At 42.5% G+C, this 26,737-nt stretch overlaps 1 protein-coding gene across 1 annotated transcript in view; it reads left to right on the top strand.

Moving 5' to 3' along the window:
* Window positions 1–26,737, top strand: part of LOC124143266 — a 90,240-nt gene that overhangs the window by 58,632 nt on the left and 4,871 nt on the right. The window contains exons 3-17 of the mRNA XM_046512174.2: window positions 385–455; window positions 2,857–3,033; window positions 4,396–4,569; window positions 4,975–6,159; window positions 9,679–9,891; window positions 10,817–10,990; window positions 13,187–13,348; window positions 13,524–13,739; window positions 14,976–15,215; window positions 17,958–18,200; window positions 23,011–23,268; window positions 23,830–24,003; window positions 24,984–25,151; window positions 25,263–25,439; window positions 26,532–26,705. Coding sequence (XP_046368130.2) covers window positions 389–455; window positions 2,857–3,033; window positions 4,396–4,569; window positions 4,975–6,159; window positions 9,679–9,891; window positions 10,817–10,990; window positions 13,187–13,348; window positions 13,524–13,739; window positions 14,976–15,215; window positions 17,958–18,200; window positions 23,011–23,268; window positions 23,830–24,003; window positions 24,984–25,151; window positions 25,263–25,439; window positions 26,532–26,705 — 3,802 coding nt within the window. The 5' untranslated portion in view covers window positions 385–388. The remainder of the gene's footprint in view (window positions 1–384; window positions 456–2,856; window positions 3,034–4,395; window positions 4,570–4,974; window positions 6,160–9,678; window positions 9,892–10,816; window positions 10,991–13,186; window positions 13,349–13,523; window positions 13,740–14,975; window positions 15,216–17,957; window positions 18,201–23,010; window positions 23,269–23,829; window positions 24,004–24,983; window positions 25,152–25,262; window positions 25,440–26,531; window positions 26,706–26,737) is intronic.

Consider the following 26,737-nt stretch of genomic DNA (forward strand, 5'->3'; position numbering starts at 1 on the left):
CCCTCCGCTCTTACACCTCTAATTAAGCTAAGACTTCATGTCAGATGTGCATGAATTTACGCTGTTTTTTATGCAAAATGCAAGTAATATGTCCTCAACTGAGCTACGCACATTTACTAGGAAGCAAACCCAGGCGAAGGTCACATGTTAAACCTGATCTAACCCACCGCCCGGCCACTGCGTGTGATCTTAGGATATACACCCGGTTTGAATAGGCCCCAATCACCGTACTGCCGATAACGGTGACTAAATTGGATCGTGTGATGTCATGAAGCCTCGAGGGCTCTGATCATGTTTCCGTCATTAGTCCAAGTGTAATATTCTGACTGCAGTGTTAAACAAACTTCACTCACTCACTCTAACGCGGCGGCTGTAATGTTCCAGGCAGATGGCTGTTGACCTTCCCCGCTCTCTCCTGCTGTGCTGGCTGCTCACGTGGAAACCAACAGCGGTTTGTAAGTTTCATCAAATTCTTGTCCTACTTGCATTTGTGACACTTTAATAAAAAAAGGTTCTTCCTCTTCTTCTTCTTCTACTTCTTCTTCTTCTAGATCTTCTTCTTTTTCTTCTACTTCTTCTTCTTCTACTTCTTCTTCTTTTTCTTTTTCTTCTACATCTTCTTCTTCGTCTTTTTCTTTTTCTTCTACATCATCTTCTACTTCTTCTTCTACTTCTTCTACTTCTTCATCTTTTTCTTTTTCTTCTTTTTCTTCTTCTTTTTCTTCTTCTTCTTTTCCTACTTCTACTTCTTCTTCTACTTCTTCTTTTTCTTCTACATCATCTTCTACTTCTTCTTCTACTTCTTCATCTTTTTCTTTTTCTTCTACATCTTCTTCTTCTTTTTCTTTTTCTTCTACATCATCTTCTACTTCTTCTTCTACTTCTTCTTCTACTTCTTCATCTTTTTCTTTTTCTTCTTTTTCTTCTTCTTTTTCTTCTTCTTTTTCTTCTTTTTCTTCTTCTTTTTCTTCTTCTTTTTCTTCTTCTTCAACTACTTCTACTTCTTCTTCTACTTCTTCATCTTTTTCTTTTTCTTCCTTTTTTTCTTCCTCTTTAACTACTTCTACTTCTTCTACTTCTTCATCTTTTTCTTTTTCTTCTTTTTCTTCTTCTTTTTCTTCTTCTTTTTCTTCTTCTTCTTTTCCTACTTCTACTTCTTCTTCTACTTCTTTTTCTTGTTTTTCTTCTTCTACTTCTTCTTTTTCTTCTTCTTCTCCTTCTTCTTCAACTTCTTCTTCTTCTTCTTCTTGGGCGGTCGGGTAGCCTAGTGGTTAAAGCGTTCGCTCGTCACGCCGAAGACCCGGGTTCGATTCCCGACATGGGTACAATGTGTGATGCCCATTTCTGGTGTCCCCCGCCGTGATATTGCTGGAATATTGCTAAAAGCGGCGTAAAACCATACTCACTCACTCACTCTTCTTCTTCTTCTACTTCTACTTCTACTTCTACTTCTTCTTCTACTTCTACTTCTACTTCTTCTACTTCTTCTTCTACTTCTTCTTCTTCCTCTACTTCTTCTTCTACTTCTTCTACTGCTTTTTCTTCTTCTTCTTCTACTTCTACTTCTTCTTCTACTTCTTCTACTACTTCCTCTTCTACTTCTTCTTCTTCTTCTACTTCTTCTTCTTCTACTTCTTCTTCTTCTACTTCTTCTTCTTCTACTTCTTCTTCTTCTACTTCTTCTTCTTCTACTTCTTCTTCGACTTCTTCTTCGACTTCTTCTTCTTCAACTACTTCTTCTTCAACTTCTTCTTCTACTTCTTCTTCGACTTCTTCTTCTACTTCTTCTTCTTCTTCTACTTCTTCTTCTTCTACTACTTCTTCTTCTACTTCTTCTTCTTCTACTTCTTCTTCTTCTTCTACTTCTTCTTCTTCTACTTCTTCTTCTATTTCTTCTTCGACTTCTTCAACTTCTTCTTCTTCTTCTTCTTCTACTTCTTCTACTTCTTCTTCTTCTACTTCTTCTTCTGCTACTACTTCTTCTTCTGCTTCTTCTTCTTCTACTTCTTCTTCTACTACTTCTTCTACTTCTTCTTCTTCTTCTTCTTCTACTTCTTCTTCTTCTACTACTTCTTCTTCTACTACTTCTTCTACTTCTTCTTCTTCTACTTCTTCTTGTTACCCTGCATTGAGGGATATGCCAAGGAACTCTCGGCTCGGAATAAACTGTGCGTGAGTGCGTATTCATGTGAAACTGTCGCATGGTATCTCATTGTGCTAGCACTATAAAACCGGCATTTGTCTTTGTTTTCAAGGCAGCCTCACATACGCGCATGCACGTCGCTATATAAGTGCAATAATCTCGCGCGACGGTAAACCTCATTTCACCACCCCACAAAGGGAAAAGGAATTCTCTTATCTATCATAAAAGAATGTGCGGCGTTAATGCTTTAGAATATGTGTAAAAATCATGGCATTGTTACGTCTAATGAGACTGTCAAAACATCGCTTATTCTGAAAACAATCTAATTAATTCGGTTTGTGAATAAAGCCTAGCCTAAATGTTCGTTTTGTCTCGCTATTTACATCGGCAGAGATTCATGGAATTACCCAGGAACATATCCTTGGATGTAAACGCAAATGTATTCATGCTATTGGCTTGTTTAGAAACACTGCTGCGAGTTTACAAGTAGTCACCGATCATATTCTGATTATTTTTTTATTTTTAAAGGTCCACTACGTGATTAATCTTGGCTTCATTCAGACACTGTGGAACTTATATATTTGAATATAATTACTAATTATATAATCTATTCTTCGTTACGTGTCCCTGAAAAGGATTTTAGTGATCATATTTACGAGGAAATATACAATAAACAATGTACATAACATTACTTTTGTTCCTTACATCAAAAGCTGGCAGCGATTGCACTGAACCTTTTCCCGTTGCCAATGCGTACCGGAAGTGGGAGGGCGGAGCTGACACTACGTGGGCGAACTACACATGTCTAGCAGGCTACGATCTCACTGGAGGAAACTTACACCGACAGTGCCAAGGGGGAACCTACTCGGGGAATGCGCCCACTTGCCTGTGTAAGCATGCAGCAGAATTCGCCTCAACAGGGGAATGTAATTGTGTCATTCGTCACCACTCGTCCCTTTCCGTAACCTGCAAGAAGACTCGTCTCCTTATCGATGAATGTTATGTGCGAAAATACGACAAACCAATCAGAATGGGCGTATGATTTCAAGTTCTTCGTCAAAGAATCCCTCAGAAATAATTTTTGATTTTACATGTCTTGCATCTAAAAATATACCCAAGACACAGTTGAATGTGTTCAGTCATACTGTATAATTCCGCACGTCCCAATGTGCTTTAAATTGCAACTGAAATATATATAATACATGGGAAAATGTATGTGAACCATTACGCAACGAGTTGACAATTGTTTTAGGTATGCCCGTTTGCGCTAAGACGGAACCCGGTCACAAAAAATGGCCATGAGAGGGGCACTAGTCGCTATTCGGCTCGTCCCGGAATAACACGAGTTGGACACGAATGATAATTGTGTGATATCCAAATCTCGGTGTCATACGAATAATAAATTTCAATGCCAGTGTATGATCATGATTATATGCCGAAACAATAACATTTGTCGTAAAAGGCAAATTGGAGATCAATGTTGAATGAATAGTTAAATGTAAATCAGCGACGAGTAAGCATGCCCAGCTCTACACGCAGCCTTAAACACCAATAGAAGACTTTTCAAAATGAGGTGGTGAGAAAATTCTGACGCTGCTCATGCGAATTCTGTCATGTCAAGTCGGGTCAATCTCAAGCTGGTATTCTTTTCATGCCATGTCGTGCTGTAATTCTGTCATGTCAAGTCGGGTTAATCTCAAGCTGGTATTCATTTCATGCGATGTCATGCTGTAATTCTGTCATGTCAAGTCGGGTTCACCTCAAGCTATTATCTAAACATAATTTGAACCAGGAAAGACTTGAACAAGTTTATTTTGCCTCAAATCTTAAGAAACATATTTGTTCGCCGCATATACTAGATGATCTGAAGACATGTGTTGTGAACAACAGGTTATTCGGCTCCTCGTTTTATAGAATTGAATGTCTGGAAACAGTATATGATCTCGCTAACAAAAATCTCAGGTCCTTGCCAGAATAAGCAACGTTTGTTCCCTTAAGACATTTTGTCAATGCTCATAAGACATATGTTTTGGGTGAATCTTTTAGGCTGAGAATTCACCATCTATAGTGCATTAAATGCGTAGCTATTTAGTGATATTAGAAAATTTCACTTGTAACAAGTGCAGGTGTGAATATTCATTCTTACATCTCTGACCGTCTTTAAAGTGCTATGAAGTACTGTTTCAAACTTATGCACGCAACGTTTAATTTAACAGAGGCAAAGTCAGTCACCACACTGGTGTTTATTTCAGTGAACTGCGGGCCACCATTGAACTACACGCATTCAAAAGCAAACAGCGCGAACTCGTTGTCGGGCGTGTATGTCAGCTACACGTGCTTGGGGACAACCAATCAAACCGCACCTATAAACCGGCTATACTGCGACCCCGCTATAGGGCGGTGGGAGAGCCCCGTCTACTGCGCAGGTATTATGGCTTTTTTTCATTCCAAGTATTTAAAAGTCTTTAAGTTTATACAAACATGATCATATATGATCTCTAAATCCTAGCAATCATTCAACTATCTCTTATATAATATTTCACATCGACAAGCTCAAAACAATTTGAAGTGAGAAGGGTGTGCCAGTCAACAAAAAGTTAACTAACTTTACCCCCAATGTGTTGAACTTAACATAATTAATTAAGGATCCAAATCAAAGGCAAATTAAAACAAACGTGATTTTGTCGAGTTCAAAATGTGACACTTTCAGTTGTTGACGGCAATGCCACGTTGAAGCAAGTTTACTTTCTTACAGTTGCCAATCATATCAGATACGATTTTCGACCTGTAGATCTATTTGATGATGACGTTGATTGCGATTTTAATTTCAGAGAAGGAAACAATAGTAGACAGTATACAATATCTCCTTCCATCGACGGGAAATAGCATCAGCTCCGACTCGACAGCTGGCAGTGATACAACATCCTCCGATGACGCCACCAACCACATAAGCGTCACGACCAACAACGTCATCATGACAACCAGTGACGCAGCGACTATCGCTTATAACGCACCGTCGTCCGTGGACCTGACGGGCAGCAATGACGTTGCCATGGCTTCCACAGCGGGCGCTTTGGCACCCACGGTCGTTGTTTCTCAGCACAGCACCCTCTCCTCTGTAGGGACACTCCACACGGATTCTCCTCACACTGTTTCAACAGAAGTGAATGATGGCAGCTCTAGTCATGTCAGGTCTGTTTATGACACCCTTAGTGACGTCAGTTCTGTTTATTCTTCGTTCATTGACTTCAGTTCTGTTTATTCTTTGTCTAATGAGGTCAGTCCTGTTTATTCACTGTGGAGTGGTACCAGCTCTGTTTATTCCTCGTCAAGTGATCCCAGTTCTGATGTTTCCTCCTCAAGTGATTCCAATTCTGTTTATTCCTCGTCAAGTGATCCCAGTCCTGATGTTTCCTCCTCAAGTGATTCCAATTCTGTTTATTCCTCGTCCAGTGATTCCACTTCTTTTTCTCCCCCGTCTACTGACTTCAGTTCTGTTTATTCCTTGTCAAGTGACCCCAGTTCTGTTTATTCCGCGTCTAATGACAACAATTACAATTCTGACTTCTTCCCTTCGAGTGTCCATACTTCAAGTGACCTCAGTTCTCTTAATCCCGATTCAAGTGACGTTAACTCTGTATATTCCACTTCTGGTGAAGTCAGCGATGTTTATCTTTCATCTAGTGACTCTTACTCTGTCCATCTCACATCACGCGACTCAAGTTCTTTCCCAGAGAGCACAAGCACCCCTTCCACCGAACACCTGTCGCTACAACCCTCAATGACGGATATCGCAATACCCATGACGTCATTGACGACAGATATCAATTCGACGCCCTCGAACCTGCTCACAGTAGACAGTAGTACCGGAATACACACCAACGTCAACGTCTCGTCAGCGTCAACGCTCGGCGTGTCCATCAGCTCCGAAACGTGCCAGAGACAGAATCGACTTGTTGTCAGTCTCGATGGCGGCCCGTATGAGATTCTCCAAGTCGCCATCATACGACCCTCAGGTACGTATGCATTTATAACACCCTCCGCAAAGCCGCAATTCCAACAAGGGGATACATTAGTAAATATGGTGAGTGAGTGAGTTGGGTTAAACGCCGCTTTTAACAGTATTCCAGTTATATCGCGGCGTGTCAGCTTAATGTGGGAGGAAAGCCCGAAGTGATGCAGGTCACAGACGTTTACCACTTCGGTGAAACCCACGAGCACGGGTATGGTGCTGACAAACCTAGAAACATAATCGGGGCGAACCGGGATTCGAACCCACAATCATAGGTTTCTGGCGTGCCCAAGGGACGCAACCCTGCGCATCGAATCGCGGCGCCTTAGACGACTGGGCCACCCGTGCCCCCTAGTAAATATGGAAACACATGAATACACAATGCGATTTAGTAAGTGGTCAAATGTAACAAATGTTATATTTGGGATTACACTTTCTCATTTAAATACAGATTCTCATACATTTTTAGGCTGAGTCCCTTACTAAGAAAGTGTTATCCGAAATCTAATATTTGTTACATTTGACCACTTTCTTAATCGCATTGTGTATTCATAGCTTTCGGTCACGGCGGCCGTGCCAATTTACACTTGTCAGAGGGGTACACAAAGTACGTGATCTAGACAACGAGTTGTCGGACTTTCATTTTTTGTGGAAGCATCGGGGGCTGAGTTGGCTAGATTGCTGGCTTTCTGGCTGGCGATCAGATGCCTCACTCTGGCAGTGTGGGTTCGAATCCTGGACGGGACTCAACCCCCAAAATGTACGAGAATCTGAAAACACATGTTTATCGCCTTGTAAATAAACGTCCAATCGATTATTTAACGTAAAAGACGTCATATTAAAATCGTGACGTCGTTTGTTGCTTTTCACGACTTCGTGAAAAGTTTTGCGGCCTGATCTTCATATGATAAGTAGAAACTTCACTTAGTAGCGGGAAATTGTATACTTGGGGAACCCTGGCAAGAAAGGGGGTCCATGATAACAGTGTTTTGACGTGATTCCGTTTATTGATAGAGCGCAAGTCATGGCAAGGACTTGTGCGTGTCCCGCCTTAAGCCTGGAACACACCTATTTGTCATCAAGTGCCAGTTTAGTTTCCATTCCAAATGGCCGGTTAACACCATACAATATGTAGAGGATATTTCATGTGTCGGTCGCAATAACTCTTTATCATAGATTTTTGTATGATTATATACAAGATCAACTTAACCAAAACATAGTCTTGAATGCTAGAAGACCGGTGAGAGAAACGAAGGAATTCACGCTGGTCAAGTAACAAAAATGGCGTTTTGCGAAACGAACAGTCTCGATTGACGAGTTAAATGAAAGATTTACAATTTATAACGAAACATTTTCCAGAGAAGAATAAACGCCTAGAAGTGATATTAACTCCATAAATGACCATCTGTCAGTATTTTGAATCGTCAATGTGGAACTAACGTAAAAAAAACGTCAACAATTGTGTACGGGCTAGTCACTTACGACAAAGGGAGACAATTAACGGGGAAGTAACTCATGAATGAAAATAGTTCCGTCAAATTGTAATGTTCACTGCAGTAAAATAGCAAGTGTTGTGTTCACTGCAATGAAAATATCACTTTTCCCAACTTCAGAAAACTCAGTCTTTCACGGTGAAGTATATAATAAAAGGCGCCATTGTTTTAACTGCTTCTGTCGAATATGTAGACTGTAATGCACACATACATGTTCCATGTGCTGACATGGGAGCGATATAGCTCTAACCAGTTTGCCTGGAGGGATATGAGTACTATGCAAAACCTAAAGTCATAAGTGAACATATGTTTTGTACCAAAACTAATTTAATCTTATACATACAATAAATAATTAAAACATAGAATTAAGCTAAATTAATCAATTTTGTTTTAAAATTGCTGAATTATAGCACTTTGACCATTTTTATTTATGCCAACAACAGACGTTTAAGCAAAGAAAGATTATCATGATCGAACGTTTTTTTCGAAATATCAGAGTATGAATTCGATTTCATTTCACGACGCTTACTACGTGGTTTGACAACTTCCGATACAACTTGTCCTCAATTTATGATAGTCCAGTAGTTAAAGCATTCGCTCGTCACACCGTACAGCGAAAAGCAGCGCCTAAGAGCACTACCCGTGATTCGAAATGCCATTGACTCAAGTATAGGAAGTTGATTATTTATCACATGTTTTCTGGTAAATATTTTATTTTGGGAATTCAATAGAGTCTTACATCATGATATCTTCGGGTCTTCAACATTCAAATCGGGGTACTTTTGACGATCGAACGTTTCTAAATTGGAACACTTTTCACTACTCTTCCTTTCCCTCCACCTTCATTGGCTAAAACATCAACACAACACAATAGTGCGACCCTTAGCGGACATAGTGACATTTTCGTCTCTACTCTTCGAAAGTTCTTTTGAAGTGTCAACGTTTTCATATTTCGTTTCAGCGAATAAATAACATTGAAAGTTGAAGAAGGAAACAAGTATATCCAACTCCGACACATCAAAATATGAACAGAACAATTACCAAATGATAAGTGCTCATCAAATCCAAATATTTTAATGTCAATAATACCGCAAACATTAAAAGAAATATACTTCCAATAACGGACAGTCCCATTTCAAGGAACCGCCGCTCTTATTTCCAATATAAATCTCATGTCTGTACTGAACCCTACCTCACAGACATAAGTTTGCATAAACGTTGTGTTGCATAAGTCCAGTTCAGACATGGTTCTCATAAACGTTGTGTTGCATAAGTCCAGCTCAGGCATGGTTCTTATAAACGTTGTGTTGCATAAGTCCAGTTCAGACATGGTTCTCATTAACCTTGTGTTGCATAAGTCCAGTTCAGACATGGTTCTTATAAACGCTGTGTTGCATAAGTCCAGTTCAGACATGGTTCTTATAAACGTTGTGTTGCATAAGTCCAGTTCAGACATGGTTCTCATAAACGTTGTGTTGCATAAGTCCAGTTCAGACATGGTTCTTATAAACGTTGTGTTGCATAAGTCCAGTTCAGACATGGTTCTTATAAACGTTGTGTTGCATAAGTCCACTTCAGACATGGTTCTCATTAACCTTGTGTTGCATAAGTCCAGTTCAGACATGGTTCTCATTGACCTTGTGTTGCATAAGTCCAGTTCAGATATGGTTCTCATAAACGTTGTGTTGCATAAGTCCAGTTCAGACATGGTTCTCATTAACCTTGTGTTGCATAAGTCCAGTTCAGACATGGTTCTCATCAACCTTGTGTTGCATAAGTCCAGTTCAGACATGGTTCTCATAAACGGTGTGTTGCATAAGTCCAGTTCAGACATGGTTCTCATAAGCGTTTAATCGGAAAAGGACGACGCGGGGGAATAGACTTAAAAAGAGGATATGCAGGGTGTGTAAGTTAAGATGAACTATTTAAGTGATGAGTATCACTTCCTTCTGATTTGCCCAACGACACAGTCACTCACTCACTCACTCACTACCATAATGGAGACTGTACCAGTGATTTGTCTTTTTCAGAGGAAGATCTGTATAACTTCCGCTTGGAAGTACATAGCCCAAAGCAGACTTGCGATACAGCTTCTCGACTCCCTTGGGAGAATCGTACACTTGTCGATTGCACAGCAGAGAGATTGTTTCCTATTGGAAAAAGTTTGATCATACGGGGTTCGACCCCTGACGTAGGAACAATCAAGATATGCGATGTTCAAGTGTATGGCCGAATACCATCAGGTAAGAAATGCACAACAAACAGATATTTTACGACGTGTGTAATCAAAAAAACGTGGAGCTTCAATGTCGGTGCGTCTGATGTCATCCGTTTGAAGAACTCTCTTTGCTTTCCATGTGAATTCAGAGACACCAATATTATTATCATAAGTTTATTAGCAGGTTAAACCAAACACAAGTGAAGCAAATGGTTGATAAAACACATGAAAAAGTGCAGGTTGGGTCATATGAATGAAACTGAAAAGACGCGCAACAATATTGGAATATGTGCCATTTCATTATATCATGACTGTCGACCCGTGAAGAACCGGGGTAGAATAGGTCTTCAGCAACCCATGATTGCCGTAAAAGGCGGCTATGCTTGTCGTAAGAGACGACTAATGGGATCGGGTGGTCAGGCCCACTGACTTGGTTGATGGATGACATCGATCCGAATTGCGTGGATCGATGCTCATGATGAGTGAGGCGTTAAACAACAAACACACTGCACGACTGTCATGGTAATAGAAAATATTCATCAATGAAATGTCCCGTTGCTGTTTGTAAGATGGCCAAGGAACAAGTGTAATGGCTGCCATTTGGTGAATATAAACCGTCAGATTTCACCTCATCATCCAAGTATTATCTTCAATTTTGTCATTTTGTCCTTCTGATTCCCATTTATCGACGATCATTAGGCTCGGAATCCCCATGGGATACGATTATTACTGATACAATATTTAATTATTACTATTTTGTGAACTTAACATGTATTCACACAAAACTACACCGCAAGAACAATGCAGATTATGACCTGAAGGTCTGTGTTAGCTGAATGCTTAGGTCGCACCATGTTGCAGAGTTTTGTCCGGGTTCGATTCCCTATCATACACAAATGAACCACCGCTCTACAGACCACTATATAGCTTCTGATCTCTGTCCCTACCAGTGGACTGTGGCGTTCCCAGGCCGTTCCCGGGGAGGCGTGTGGTGTTCACGACAGCGTCTCTCTACAGTACCGCCATCTACTATTGCGACCACGGCTACCACTATAGAGGCGGGCAACAGCAGGTCCAGTGCAAGGTGACAGGTTACTGGGAGTCATATGGACTCTCCTGCTCAGGTAAAATAGCCAATTGGTCTTTCAGCCATACATAACTTCGTTTTCAGTTCGAACCCACATGTTCCCGATCCTGATGCCAGGATTAACACTGTGGAACACGTCATCGATCTGCGTTACTTTGGACTGACACTACCGTTTAAAGCGATGTTAACTCACTCACTCACCAAACTTAGAAGGGATGGTCTTTAGTTAGTATTATTCATGGTGGCTTGGATAAAGGCATTCGTGTCCAACTCGTGTTATTCCGGGACAAGCCGAATAGCGACTCGTGCCCCTCTCATGGCCATTTATGTGACCGGGTTACGGAAAGAGGCGAGTGGTGACGAATGGTATAAAGGCTGGGCAATATAAACAAGTTATTGTTGTAAAGCATTCGTAAGCACTCGCCCCTTTCCGTAACCTGCAAGAAGACTCGTCCCCTATCGATGAATGTTATGTGCGAAAATACGACAAACCAATCAGAATGCGCGTATGATTTCAAGTTCTTCGTCAAAGAATCCCTCAGAAATAATTTTTGATTTTACATATATCTTGCATCTAAATATATACCCAAGGCACAGTTAAATGTGTTCAGCCATACTGTATAATTCCGCATGTCCAGCTGTGCTTTAAACTGCATCTGAAATATATATAATATATGGGGAAATATATGTGAACCATAACGCGACGAGCTGACAATTGTTTTAGGTATGCCCGTTAGCGCTAAGACGGAACCCGGTCGCAAAAATGGCCATGAGAGGGGCACGAGTAGCTATTCGGCTTGTCCCGACATAACACGAGTTGGTCACGAATGGTTGTAAAGTTGACAAAAGGGGGTTCATCTTGCACTCGTTTAATCTCTTGTCCTGGTTGTTACACTTGAACAAATCATCATATTCGTTTTACTTTTAAACGTTGAAACCGCTCAAGCTGAATATAAAATAAAGCAACCTTAAGATAGTTTTCCCAATATCTCAAACTGCCTATTCAATGACACATTTACTGATTACATTAAATATTCATGTTAGCAAAGTACTAACTTATTTTACCAGTATGTCACGAAAATAGGTGACACTAACGCACGTGCTCTACAGTTATATCAAATAAACAATAGCTTTAGCATGAAGAAGTCCTAACAATACAAACCTATCCCAAACAACAGAAAGACAATTTAATGACACATATTGTGTGTATACTCACAAAATCTTGGCCCCTTTAGTCACAAATACTGTGAATTTTGTGATGCACTGCAGTGCTACTGTCAACCTCGGCTGACATAACTGCCGACTCCGGCTTGTCCGGCCTTTAACCCTGCCTATATTCACAATCCGGATCTGGCCCGGGGAAAACCATAAACTGTCACTAACACAAGTGATTAACAGTCTTAACAAAGCATCACTGATCTATTCCATCAGCCTCAAAGTCAGCGGTGTCATTGATGGGACCCGAGTGAGTGAGTGAGTGAGTGAGTGAATGAGTCTGGTTTTACGCCGCTTTTAGCAATATTCCAGCAATATCACGGCGGGGGACACCAGAAATGGGCTTCACACATTGTACCCACGTCGGGAATCGAACCCGGGTCCTCGGCGTGACGAGCTAACGCTTTAACTAAAGGAGAGGCTCAGAAGGGACATAACTCGTAATAACCACTGGTGGTGCTACGATAGAGCCCAGGAATTCAAGCCTAGTTCGGCAAGGGTGGAAACTGGACTTTTTTAGTCAGCTAACTCCCTTGCCCTGGGAAGATGGAATGGACTATGCAAATACTCGTTTGTCCAACCAAAAATGTAACTCTGGAATTCCAGCCCAGTTCGACAAGTTTGGAAACTGGATTTTAAGTCAGTTAACTTCCTTGCTTTGGGAAGATGGATATACTGGATGTCCTGAACAAACCAGAACGGCTCCTTCTTACAGAGAAAAACATAGTGTATGAAAGTAAGTCGTGATAGAAAACATATTCTGTCTCTAACAAAAATCAAACACATGCCGCAAATCTTTGAATAAACGCCTGCCTTGAATAAACGACCGCCTTGTATAAACGCCTGTCTTGAATAAACGCCTGCCTTGGATAAACACCGGGTCGTATTTTAGATGTCCGTATAGAACGTGAGAAACAAACACACGGATTGATGAAAAAAATCCCCCTTTGAAAAAAAATATATGCCTGCCTTGACCTCGGGCGTTTTTTCAAGGATTTACAATAATTGAATGTTTCAGACAAGGAGAAGATTGACCCGACTGTAACAACAGTAACCGCTGCGTCGGAGTGGACTGACAACGACGTCGGAACATGTTCCCCCGTAAATGGGACTACGATCGATCTCTCGTTGGAACTTGGTGGGAAATACGAGATCAAAATGGTGACCATCACCACCCAAGGTAGATGGAGAAAAAATTGGAAGTTTAGAAGACCAATCAACGTGAAATTTGCGTTGCCGTTAGTAATTAGATACAAAAATAGTTCTGTCTCTACATGGGCGCATTTATTTATCAAAGGCATTTATTTTAGTGTTATATTTATTTGATTGTAGACTTAAGCCTATTGTACTTACAGCCTCCGCTGCGTCTCTGACTATGGTCATCAGCAGGGACGGCTTGAACAAGACCTGCACCGTGTCAAGCCCGCCCGACTACGTCCACCAGACAGGGGAGATAACTGTGGCTATAGGCTGCAGCACTGCTCCTGTTGGTGACCATCTGGATCTGGCCATCACTGGACTCACTGGAGGCCTGTGTGAGGTGAAAGTATTCGGGAGACTTCACACGGGTGGTAAGTCCAGTCCCCCACATCACTGTTTGCGTGCGCGCCCGTGTGTGTGTGTGTGTGTGTGTGTGTGTGTGTGTGTGTGTGTGTGTGTGTGTGTACTTTTGTAAACCATTTCAAATTAGCCCTCATCCGAACCCCTGACGTGTCGCTGTGCCGAGCGGAGCGTTCTAATATCAAGCCTTAGGCCAACAAAATTAGCCATCATCCTTGGGTGTTGATGTGCCGAGCAAAATCGTAATGACCCTTTGAGGTACAGCTGGACAGAATAAAAAATCGAGGAAAATTTAAAACATATACATGTTAATGTGCATGAGAGTGACACCTCTTTTCTTCCCACATGTTGCTGAAGAATGACACATCAAATGTGGAGGTATGGCCAAACTGTGTTGAAAGTCTGACTTTGGGGGCTTTCGGAAGGGGGTTTCGGAAGGGGGTTTACCCTCCTTGGGTAATGGAGATACACCGAGTTATTGGGGCGGTGGAACGACAGTAAACAAGCAAACACACACACGCACGCACGCACGCACGCGCACGCACACACACACACACATTGCCAAAATAAAACAATGCCTAACAATCGTTCAACATTTACGATCACTTTAAATTTTTTTATCCTAACGTTAGCTGTAACTTATAAAGTTGGAATTTTCATTGAACCCAAATCGGTTCCTGATCATACCTCTTTTTTTCATTCAACAAATACCGATTCCCAAGACTACTAGCTGGTAGAGTCGTACTGCGATCACGTGACTGTCTCCACCACGGCCGAGTGCTTGTGTATCTAACTTGACTCTATCACAAGCCGTCCTGATGACTCAAATATCGCTGACAATGTCGTGAGGCGCGTTAATTATCCCGCTGGTAATATCATCTTCATATGTATCAGGTAATGGTTCCGAGGAATTCACCAAAAGTAACAGTCAAGTAGTCCTTAATCTACTAAAAATAACAATCCGGGGTAGAATAGGTCTTCAGCAACCCATGCATGACGTAAAAGGCGACTATGCTTGTCGTAAGAGGCGACTAATGGGATCGGGTGGTCAGGCTCGCTTACTTGGGTGATGCATGCCATCGTATCCCTATTGCGTGCATCGATGCTCATGATGTCAACCACTTGATTGTCTGGTTCAGACTCGACCGCCGTCATATAGCTGGAATATTGCTGAGTGCGGCGTTAAACAACAAACTAACAAACATTCGAAACAAACCGAAAAAGCACCTGTTTTCTTTCTCCACCAGAGGGCGTGGAATGCCGACAGTCCTCCAAGGGTCAGGAGTTCAAGGGAAGTGTCAACATGACTGTCAACGGTCGTCCATGTCTGCCCTGGGTCACGGCCGCCTCGCTTCAACTGGAAGATTTCCCGGATATGACGTGGGAGGAAGCGGCCAACAACTGCCGCAACCCGAACGGTCAGAAAAGTCCATGGTGCTATATTGACCTGTCGAAAAACTGGGAGGAATGTCCAGTCGTCCATTGTGGTATGTAGGCAGTTTTAGACATATGTATTCGTTGAAACAGTTGACCTCTTCATATTCCATGTAAATGTGTGACACTCCAAAACAGGAATAGGCTACAGCCATTAGTTCTTGCGGAATAGATCTAGAAAACTCGAACAAGTTAATCTATAGTTGCCATTGGCATCCGACTGCTGTAGCTTACTATTGGCTGGCGACTATCGTAGCACTGCGACCTATGTCACGCTGTAGCTTACTATTGGCTGGCGACTATCGTAGCACTGCGACCTATGTCACGCTGTAGCTTACTATTGGCTGGCGACTATCGTAGCACTGCGACCTATGTCACGCTGTAGCTTACTATTGGCTGGCGACTATCGTAGCACTGCGACCTATGGTCACGCTGTAGCTTACTATTGGCTGGCGACTATCGTAGCACTGCGACCTATGGTCACGCTGTAGCTTACTATTGGCTGGCGACTATCGTAGCACTGCGACCTATGTCACGCTGTAGCTTACTATTGGCTGGCGACTATCGTAGCACTGCGACCTATGGTCACGCTGTAGCTTACTATTTGCTGGCGACTATCGTAGCACTGCGACCTATGTCACGCTGTAGCTTACTATTTGCTGGCGACTATCGTAGCACTGCGACCTATGTCACGCTGTAGCTTACTATTTGCTGGCGACTATCGTAGCATTGCGACCTATGTCACGCTGTAGCTTACTATTGGCTTGCGACTATCGTAGCACTGCGACCTATGTCACGCTGTAGCTTACTATTTGCTGGCGACTATCGTAGCATTGCGACCTATGTCACGCTGTAGCTTACTATTTGCTGGCGACTATCGTAGCATTGCGACCTATGTCACGCTGTAGCTTACTATTGGCTTGCGACTATCGTAGCACTGCGACCTATGTCACGCTGTAGCTTACTATTTGCTGGCGACTATCGTAGCATTGCGACCTATGTCACGCTGTAGCTTACTATTGGCTTGCGACTATCGTAGCACTGCGACCTATGTCACGCTGTAGCTTACTATTTGCTGGCGACTATCGTAGCATTGCGACCTATGTCACGCTGTAGCTTACTATTTGCTGGCGACTATCGTAGCACTGCGACCTATGTCACGCTGTAGCTTACTATTGGCTGGCGACTATCGTAGCACTGCGACCTATGTCACGCTGTAGCTTACTATTGGCTTGCGACTATCGTAGCACTGCGACCTATGGTCACGCTGTAGCTTACTATTGGCTGGCGACTATCGTAGCACTGCGACCTATGGTCACGCTGTAGCTTACTATTGGCTGGCGACTATCGTAGCACTGCGACCTATGGTCACGCTGTAGCTTACTATTGGCTGGCGACTATCGTAGCACTGCGACCTATGGTCACGCTGTAGCTTACTATTGGCTGGCGACTATCGTAGCACTGCGACCTATGGTCACGCTGTAGCTTACTATTGGCTGGCGACTATCGTAGCACTGCGACCTATGGTCACGCTGTAGCTTACTATTGGCTGGCGACTATCGTAGCACTGCGACCTATGGTCACGCTGTAGCTTACTATTGGCTGGCGACTATCGTAGCACTGCGACCTATGGTCACGCTGTAGCTTACTATTGGCTGGCGACTATCGTAGCACTGCGACCTATGGTCACGCTGTAGCTTACTATTGGCTGGCGACTGTCGTAGCACTGCGACCTATGGTCACGCTGTAGCTTACTATTGGCTGGCGACTGTCGTAGCACTGCGACCTATGGTCACGCTGTAGCTTACTATTGGCTGGCGACTATCGTAGCACTGCGACCTATGGTCACGCTGTAGCTTACTATTGGCTGGCGACTGTCGTAGCACTGCGACCTATGGTCACGCTGTAGCTTACTATTGGCTGGCGACAGTCGTAGCACTGCGACCTATGGTCACGCTGTAGCTTACTATTGGCTGGCGACTGTCGTAGCACTGCGACCTATGTCACGCTGTAGCTTACTATTGGCTGGCGACTGTCGTAGCACTGCGACCTATGTCACGCTGTAACTTACCATTGGCTTGCGACTGTCGTAGCACTGCGACCTATGGTCACGCTGTACATAGTTTACCATTGGCTTGCGACTATCGTAGCACTGCGACCTATGGTCACGCTGTACATAGTTTACCATTGGCTTGCGACTGTCGTAGCACTGCGACCTATGGTCACGCTGTACATAGTTTACCATTGGCTTGCAACTGGCGTGGCACAGCGACCTATGGTCACGCTGTACATAGTTTACCATTGGCTTGCGACTGTCGTAGCACTGCGACCTATGGTCACGCTGTACATAGTTTACCATTGGCTTGCGACTGTCGTAGCACTGCGAACGCTTTGTTGATCGATGTGTGTCCAACCCAACTTGTTATCCAGGTCTTTTAGCCACCACTCGAGTGAGAGTTGATGGCATTTGTGGAATATATGACTATAATAATTTGTCTCATAAAAAGTAATTTATTTGTTTTCAGGTTTTAATATTTGTTCCCTGGACATTTTAAATGTCTTGAAAACGTGTTGAACAGTGATAAAAATTGATCGACCAAATAGTACGTATCCAACAAAATTTCGTAATGTTATGATGATTGTGGTCGCTAAGACTTGACGTTGTGGTCATTTAAACTTTAAAAGGTGTGGTCACATTTCACTACACACATAACTTTTACTGAGGTTTTTTTTTCTTGTTTTTTTGGGGAATGAATGCACGTACTAAAAAGTCATCTATTCCTCCAAACACACAGACACGATCTGCCGACTTTACGCGGATGGATCAACGTACTCCGGAAGTGTCGACACGACGGAAGATGGTAGTCCTTGTATTGGCTGGAACAAAGATAGCGTCCCCTTCAAGAGGACGGCGATGTACCCCGGAGGGCAAGCTGGTCAGGACAGCTGCCGCAACCCCATATCGTCGATGACGCGACCATGGTGCTACACCAACACCAATACCCAGACATATGGCTACTGCAACATCCCTGGCTGTCGTGAGTGAATTTCAAATTGCAATCATCCTGCTAGACATACGTATCTGTAGCTGACATTGTTATAAACCTTGCTGGGGGCACGGATGGTCCAGTCGTTTAAGGCACCGCGATTCGCTGTGCAGAGTTGCGTCCTTTGGGCACGCCAGAAACCTATGATTGTGGATTCGAATCCCGGTTCGCCCCGATTATGTTTCTAGGTTTGTCAGCACCATACTTAAAATTATTTCATATTAAAACAGTCAACAGTTCCAAAGAGAACAATCACGGAACCACAAGAATCAGGGCCCACATGCACAAAGCGATCTTAGCGCTACGACTATCGTAAGCCTATGTTAAAGTATGTTAGTTACGATCATCTAAGCGCTAAGATTGTTTCGTGCAAGTGGGCCCACAGTAACGATCTTCGACGAAAGAAATATAAGGTAGTTTAGGATATGTGTCTTTAAAAATCTCAAAATATGATTAACAAACCAATATTAACCACTGTTACATTTTGTCTCTGTGCGTCATCGCTCAATTTTGTTTGCCAGTTTCCTTTTTTTTGATGTCCTATTATGTTGATATTTGTTTTTTGTCGATATTGTTTGTTTTTTCAGTTTATGTATACCAAGTATATGTATTAATTCATTTCGAGGCGTGCTTGGATCCACTGGTAATGGGTTCGAATCCAACTTTCGCCCAGATTATGTCCCCTGGGTTGTCCGTACCACACATGTGTGAGCATAGATTTACGCCGCTTTTAGCAATAGTCCAGCAATATCACGGCGGGGGACACCAGAAATGGGCTTCACACATTGTACCCATATCGGGAATCGAACCCGTGTCTTCGGCGTGACGAGCGAACGCTTAACTACTTGGCTACCCGACCGCCCCTGAAAATAATTGACGTTATGGGTCACTTCGTACCTTCCTCCTCCAGTTAGCTGTCACGCTATGGTTGTCATTTTAATTACGCACCAGCAATATATCTATCTATCTCACATTGTGGGAATATTTATCTGAGCCCATCACGAAAAACCCATTCAGTACACGCTTTTATTATTCATATTGTGTTAAGCTTTAGTTATATATCAACATCTAATCCGTATAAATTCTTTAAAAGCAGATTACATTCTGTTAAATATGTTTGATATAATATGCAACTGTTTATAAGGAAAAATGAGTTTAAACTCCTTGCCACTTAAGAGAGGTACCCGTTTCTTTCTGCGTTGCTCTCACTTCTATGAGACTTGAGTGCCAGGTGCTTATCAGAGCGTCGCTTTCTTTGAGTAAACGAACGTCCATGTTATCGAATAATACAACTAAACAATGTATACTACCTTTATTTGTGTATTGCCCGCCGCTACTTAGTCACTGTTATAGAAAAGTGAACGCCCTGTACAATATAATCAAATCAAACACTGCCTGTGTACGGGAACTGAGAACAAAGTAAACATGCTTGTCTTTTCCAACAAAAACAGCCAGTGGTACAAAAAAAAAGCAGTGGAACTACAAAGTCTTTTCTGATTATATCAAAGCTCGTCAATATTTAACATTGGCCTTCAATGATCAAGTAAATATTCCAGCACTGTCAACCAGTCAATATATACACCTGAGAAAAACACAGCACCACTTTAGCTTCACTTTTATGTATCCTGCGTTTCCGTGTAACGTTTGGACTGAGTGGGTTGGTTATACCCCGCTTTGAACAGTGTTCCAGATATATCACAACTTGTCAGCTTAATATGGGAGGAAGGACCGAAGTGGTTCAGGGCCCACTTGCACAAAGTGATCTTAGCGCTAAGATGATCTTAACTCCCATACTTTAACATAGGCTTACAATAGTCTTAGCGCTAAGATAGTTTTGTGCAAGTGGGCCCAGGTCTCAGGCGTTACCCTCTGTTGTGAAACCCGGGTATGGTGCTGATAAATCTAGAAACTAAATCGGGTTGTTTTGGCATGCCGAAGGGACGCAACTCGGTATAACAATTGGCGGCGGCTTGGACGACTTGGTCACCCTTGCACGCTGTAACGTTTGGAAATATGTACATACAACTTTGGACTCATTTTAATACATTTCTATGATGGACCGATACCTGATAGAAAAATGGTAAATAAAAACGAAAAAATCATTTCCATAATGCTAACTAAAAGAAGAGTCAATTGTACTCAAGTCTGAGCATGTGTTTATGAATCAGCACCAATAAGTGCTAATACGTGGGACGTTTCTTGTTAGGTGCGTGAGTGAGTTGGATTTATCATCCAAAACTGGCTCCCACAGGAGATATCGCTTGGATGAGATCAAGCGATATCTACACTATAGATATCGCTGCAATGAAATTACATCACAATGCTTTGCTGACCATTGTGACGTCACTGGTTACCATGACGTCACAATCAAATGACATCACTAATGGCTCTGCTACTGAAGCTGTTAGCAGTACTTTTTTACACTGAAGACACTGCTAATTACTGTCAACAAATTGAAGAAGCTGGAAGAATGATGTTGGATGATAAATAAAATCTCACCCTTGTGTCTTTTGATATCAAATATATCAACACTCGTTGATAAAAGTGGCAAAAATCCTCGGCAAGCCTCGGAATTTTTCCACTTTTATCAACTCGTGTTGATATATTTGATATCAAAAGACACTCAGGTGAGATTCTCTATTTAAAGCCGCTTTTAACAGTATTCCAGTTATATCACGGCGTGTCAACTTCATGTGGAGTAAAGCCCGAAGTGATGCAGGTTTCAGACGTTTACCACCTCGGTGAAAGCCACGAGCACGGGTATGGTGATAAACCTAGATACAGTTTCTTGATGGACCGAGGTACAGATTTATATTGTGATATTAAGAAGCCGAGAGTACAACTAAAAAGGGAAGTTGAACACATATCGCCATGGAACAGTTAGATATTATTTTCCGAATGAGTTCCTTCAAAAATATAATACAGGATTCGATGCTTAAACACTGCCTATTTTATATGGACATACAGTAAACTACGGTTATAACGAACACGCTTACAACGAACTGACGGAAAAACGAACTTACTTTTTTGGTCCCGACTATTTGTTGTAGTTATGCTGTATATATGCTTATAACGAACTACGGTTATAACGAAGTAAAATTAGTGGTCCCTTTGAGTTCGTTATAACCGTAGTTTACTGTACATTGAAAAACGGTGCTGGCCCTTTTCCCTAACTGTATAATTGATGATTATGTCCGAATAGCTCCATAACCCTTCGCAGGATGTTTACCAGCAAGAGTATACACAATCTTGTGAGTACTTTATCCGTGGTCATGTTTTCGCCACCATGTGGTAAACATCAGAGACGATGGTCTTCCTCCCACACCAAGCTGACACCCGATTCGTCATCACTCGTCCCTTTCCGTAACCTGCAAGAACATTCGTGACCAACTCGTGTTTTTCCAGAACAAGCCGAATAGCGACTCGTGCCCCTCTCATGGCCATTTTTGCGACCGGGTTCCGTCTTAGCGCAAACGGGCACACCTAAAACAATTGTCAACTCGTTGCGTCATGATTCACATACATTTTCCCATGTATTATATATATTTTAGTTGTAATTTAAAGCACATCTGGACATGCGGAATTATACAGTATGATTGAACACACTTAACTGTGTCTTGGGTATATTTTTAGATGCAGGACATATGTAAAATCAAACATTATTTCTGAGTGATTCTTTGATGAAGAACTTGAAATCATACGCGCATACCGATTTGTTTGTGTTATTTTCGCACATAAATTCATCGACTAGGGGACGAGTCTTCTTGCATGTTACGGAAAGGGGCGAGTGGTGACGAATGCTGCAAGAAGACTCCCGTCGATGAATGTTATGTGCGAAAATACGACAAACCAATCGGAATGCGTGTATAACTTCAAGAACTTCAGTCAAAGAATCCTTCAGAAATATTTTTTATTTTATATACGTATTTTTATATATCTAAAAATATACCCAAGATACAGTTAAATGTGTTCAATCATACTGTATAATACTGAAAGTTTCGATGTGTTTTTAATAACATCTGGAATATATACGATAAATGGGGAACATACGGGAATCATTATGCAACGATCTGTCGCAAAAATGGCCACGAGAGGGGCACTTGTCCCGAAATAACCCGAGTTTTTTACGAATGCTGACATATAACTGGAACACTGCTCAAAACTCGGCTAGCCGCCGATAGTATAGTTCTGTCATCACTTAAATAATCATGTTAAACTACGTATATTGTAAGGACGTACAGGAAACTAAGTTTATAACGAACACGCTTATAACGAACTGACTGATATAACGAACTTATTTTTTAGTCCCAGACATTTGTTGTATATATGCTGTATATATGTTTATAACGAACTACGGTTATTGCGAACTAAAATTAGTGGTCCCTTTGAGTTCGATATAACCGTAGTCTACTGTAGTGTGAATATTGTCCGGGTCGGTTACAGTTCAGCCTGACTATACGTAAACAACATTATGTGAAACAGGAAAATAAGTGTTAACTCGCTAACTCGTAGCGTACAGACAGTATACACACACCTGTCCTTTCCTCTGTTGGTGTATTTGGTGATACACCTTGAATGTTTAGGAATGCTGGTAAGGTGGTACTATCTGAAAGTTGTATTCCAGCGGGGCGGTCGGGTAGCCTAGTGGTTAAAGCGTTCGCTCGCCACGCCGAAGACCCGGGTTCGATTTCCGACATGGGTACAATGTGTGAAGCCTACTTCTTGTGTCCCCCGCCGTGATATTGCTGGAATATTGCTAAAAGCGGCGTAAAACCATACTCACTCACTCATTGTATTCCAGCGAAGGCGAGTGAGTACGTGACAGAATACCACCTCCTCGACCACCACGGAGTCCTTCTGGATTTGAACAAATCTAACTTTACGGAATGTTTCCATTGGATAAAGAAGCAAAACTCGGCTCAACGATTACCGAAGGGCAGCGACCTTGAGAGTCACGTTATAGAATCGTGTGGCAAAACCTACAGTACTAATATGACGATGATGTGCTCCGTACCAACTGATAACGGTACAAGATGGGTCTACTCAATATTAGAGTGTGGTAAGCATTCAGATATGTGTTCCTACAGTTTCACAACGTATTTAGTTTATGTCATTCTAAAGTGTAGCAGATCAACTCACAGAACGAGCAACCGCGCTGAGAGGATTGTAGCATATATACTTTAATATATACTTAATATATACTAATGGTAGATTTATGGTTTAATTTATTTTTCAGTTGTTTAGAACGCTTTAGTCTACACAATATGGCAGCTTAGAGCATAGGAATGTACATATACATATCAAATGACGTCATGACTCAAGGCGCGCGTTAATGAATTACCAAAATGACGTCATGAATAATGGCGCGCGTCATTGACTTTTTGAGCAAATATTCCTCTTTGAGAAAAACAAAACAAAGTACATACCAAAATGAGGTCATGACTGGTGGCGCGCGTCAATGAATGAGGTTAGACTTTTTAGGTAAATATTTCTATATGAGAAAAATTAAACAATGAAGCACAGGCAATAGTGGAAATTCGAGTGTAAAATTGGTTCTTTTTAAACCATAGCAGCATAACAGCATAACACACGAGTTGACACTGTATGATTTGAATGGCAGTTAACTGCGGCCATCCTTCCAAGCCTCCAGGAATGGTAGTCAGCTATGTTTCCACCTACTTCCCCGCCGTTGCCACCTACTCCTGCGCCTCGGGATACGTCCGAGACAGCGGCACCGGCAACTTCTCCTGCCTGGGGACGGGGCATTGGGATAACGCCACCCTCTTTTGTATCGGTAAGTAGATTCCTTGTCCCGGGCCGGCAGGGTCGCCATAGAGTATTTACATTAGGTCGCTATCGAGTAGTGGGGCTCGAAAGTCTGGGCTCGAAATGGCGTCTGAAGGTAAAGACTGGACTTGTCATTGAAACAAGATCGGGTAGGGTGACGGAGTGGGGGCCGCTGTAGTGCTGTAGTCAACAGGTGTGGGGTTCGTGCATGGTGTTGTCGGTTCTGTCGGGTGTCTGTGTGTAGCGTCGTCGGTTCTGTCGGGTGTCTATGCGTGTTGTCGGTTAATGTCGGAATGTCTGTGTGTGGTGTCGTCGGTTCATGTCGGGTGTCTGTGTGTGGTGTCGTCGGTTCATGTCGGGGTGTCTGAACGTGATGTCGTCGGTTCATGTCGGGTGTCTGTGCATGGTGTCGTCGGTTCATGTCGGATGTCTGTGTGTGATGTCGTCGGTTCATGTCGGGATGTCTGTGTGTGGTGTCGTCGGTTCATGTCGGGATGTCTGTGTGTGATGTCGTCGGTTCATGTCGGGGTGTTTGTGCATGGTGTCGTCGGTTCATGTCGGGTGTCTGTGCGTGGTGTCGTCGGTTCATGTCGGGATGTCTGTGTGTGATGTCGTCGGTTCATGTCGGGATGTCTGTGCGTGGTGTTCGGTCTGGTTGTTCGTGTCATCTGTCCGTGTCGGGCATAGGATTCGGGTACTCAGGATGTGAATGGTGTATCTACTGATGTACATCTATGTGTTTCGCAATTTTGTAAACAACGTTTGAAAAAAAATCTAATTTAAAACATATTGACTCTCTGCGATTAACCAAATGACATCTCATCAGAAATAGCCAATCTAAAACAGAGTTTACACGTATCAAGACGACAGCTTTTATTTTGGAACTTTTGTTGGCCATTTTCTGATTTTACAAAATTTCACAAAATATTTTAAATTTTTTAATCCAGTCTGTGCAGTAAAAGTTTAATAGGGAGTCGTTTCCTTCAGTTGACTGCGGGCCTCCTGACAAAGTAATTGGTGCCAGCCTAGAGTACAACCAAACGGTCCTGGACAGCACTGCCTACCACCACTGTCTCGTGACAAACGAGACCACAAACGTGACCTGTACATCCTCGGGCAACTGGGGATCCCCCGTATGGCTTGCCGATTGTTTGGGTACGTATTTGTCACGTGTGGAGATATTCATATGTATATGTCGGATTTTTCGTTTGCATTTGGCCGCATTTGTAACAACATTGTTTCACCTTATACTTATTAATCTTTCAGTTGACTGTGGCCTACCCCAAAACGAGACCAACATGAACGTCTCGTATACGTCAACACTGAGCGGCAGCACCGCAGTGTACGACTGCATTGACAGATATGTAGCGACATCGGGCTCTGGGGACGCGGCATGTCGACACGCCACAGCAACATGGACTAAACCCACCCTTATTTGTAAAAGTAAGTACATCGTTTACCATCGTTAAATGCTTCCAATGAATGGGTGAGTGAGTTTACTTACACGCCACGTTGTAATAGTTCAGTAATGTCTAACTGACGTTTTGAGTCGCGGTTTCTGCCAGTGGAGCAGAGCATGTTTACACTAATCGCCAAAAACTGATGTCATTACTGATTTTCAGTGGTCCGTTCATAAAGCTTTAATTACTGGTGCTTTTTCAGCCCTATGGAATCTGTTTCGGCAGATATGCGAGACTGATTATTCACTGACGTTTTGTAATCATGTAGGAGGTGAGATAAGGTGGAGTGGGGTTAACGTCTGGTGCAGGTCAAAGACGATAGCCGCTTGATCCGGGTTGGTGATGTTTTCAACACACAGCACAACTCGATGCAGTGGTAATTCAGATACGCATGAGGATGTATACGGGCCTATTCCAAAGAATTTAGTATTTATCGTTTTTCATACCGCCCTCTACATATTCCGGGTCGTACCATGGATGGACCTCTGTGTCAAAACCACAAGTAAGACGGTAATAAAATGGTCGAGCCACTCCATCATGTCGTCTAACATACTGTGTTTGTGCTAAAGCTGGGTATCCACTGACAATATGTTGGACAGTTTCATTAAATTCATTACATAATCTGCATTTCATATTTACATTTTGATGCAAAATGACAAATTGACGGTTTCGAGTGGGAAGTGACTGGTCCTGAGTAGCAAACAGAAAACCTTCTGTTTCACTTTTCAGGCCAACCGACCTCATCCACGCGAAGGACTCGGTAGGGTTGCTGATCTTCTCAACACACTGCACATAAACTCGATGCAGTGGTCGTTCAGATAGCCTCTCCTTGAAAAACTGAGTCTGGGTCGATTTGATATGGCTTTTCACATGGTTGACACTCATTTCAGTACCGTCCAGGAGTACATAACCATCAACAAAATCAACACCGACATTATTATTATTGTTATTGTTATTATTGTTATTATTATTATTGCTATTGTTGTTATTATTATTGTTGTTTTTATTATTATTATTATTTTTATTATTATTGTTGTTGTTCTTGTTATTGATATTATTATTGTTATTATTACAGTTGACTGCGGCAGCCCGGCTACACAGACCAACATGAATGTGACTTATACCTCGACGGTGAGCGGAAGCACTGCCGTGTACGCATGTATTGATGGCTACGCCACTGCAAGCGGCTCAGGGAACGTTATTTGCCAGGACAGTGGCCACTGGACAAGTACCACTCTGAACTGTGTTGGTAAGGATCTTATCTAACATGCAGACATTACA

The sequence above is a fragment of the Haliotis rufescens genome, unplaced genomic scaffold (assembly GCF_023055435.1).
Source record: "Haliotis rufescens isolate VD_foot unplaced genomic scaffold, xgHalRufe1.0.p SCAF_30, whole genome shotgun sequence".
Taxonomy (NCBI): domain Eukaryota; kingdom Metazoa; phylum Mollusca; class Gastropoda; order Lepetellida; family Haliotidae; genus Haliotis; species Haliotis rufescens.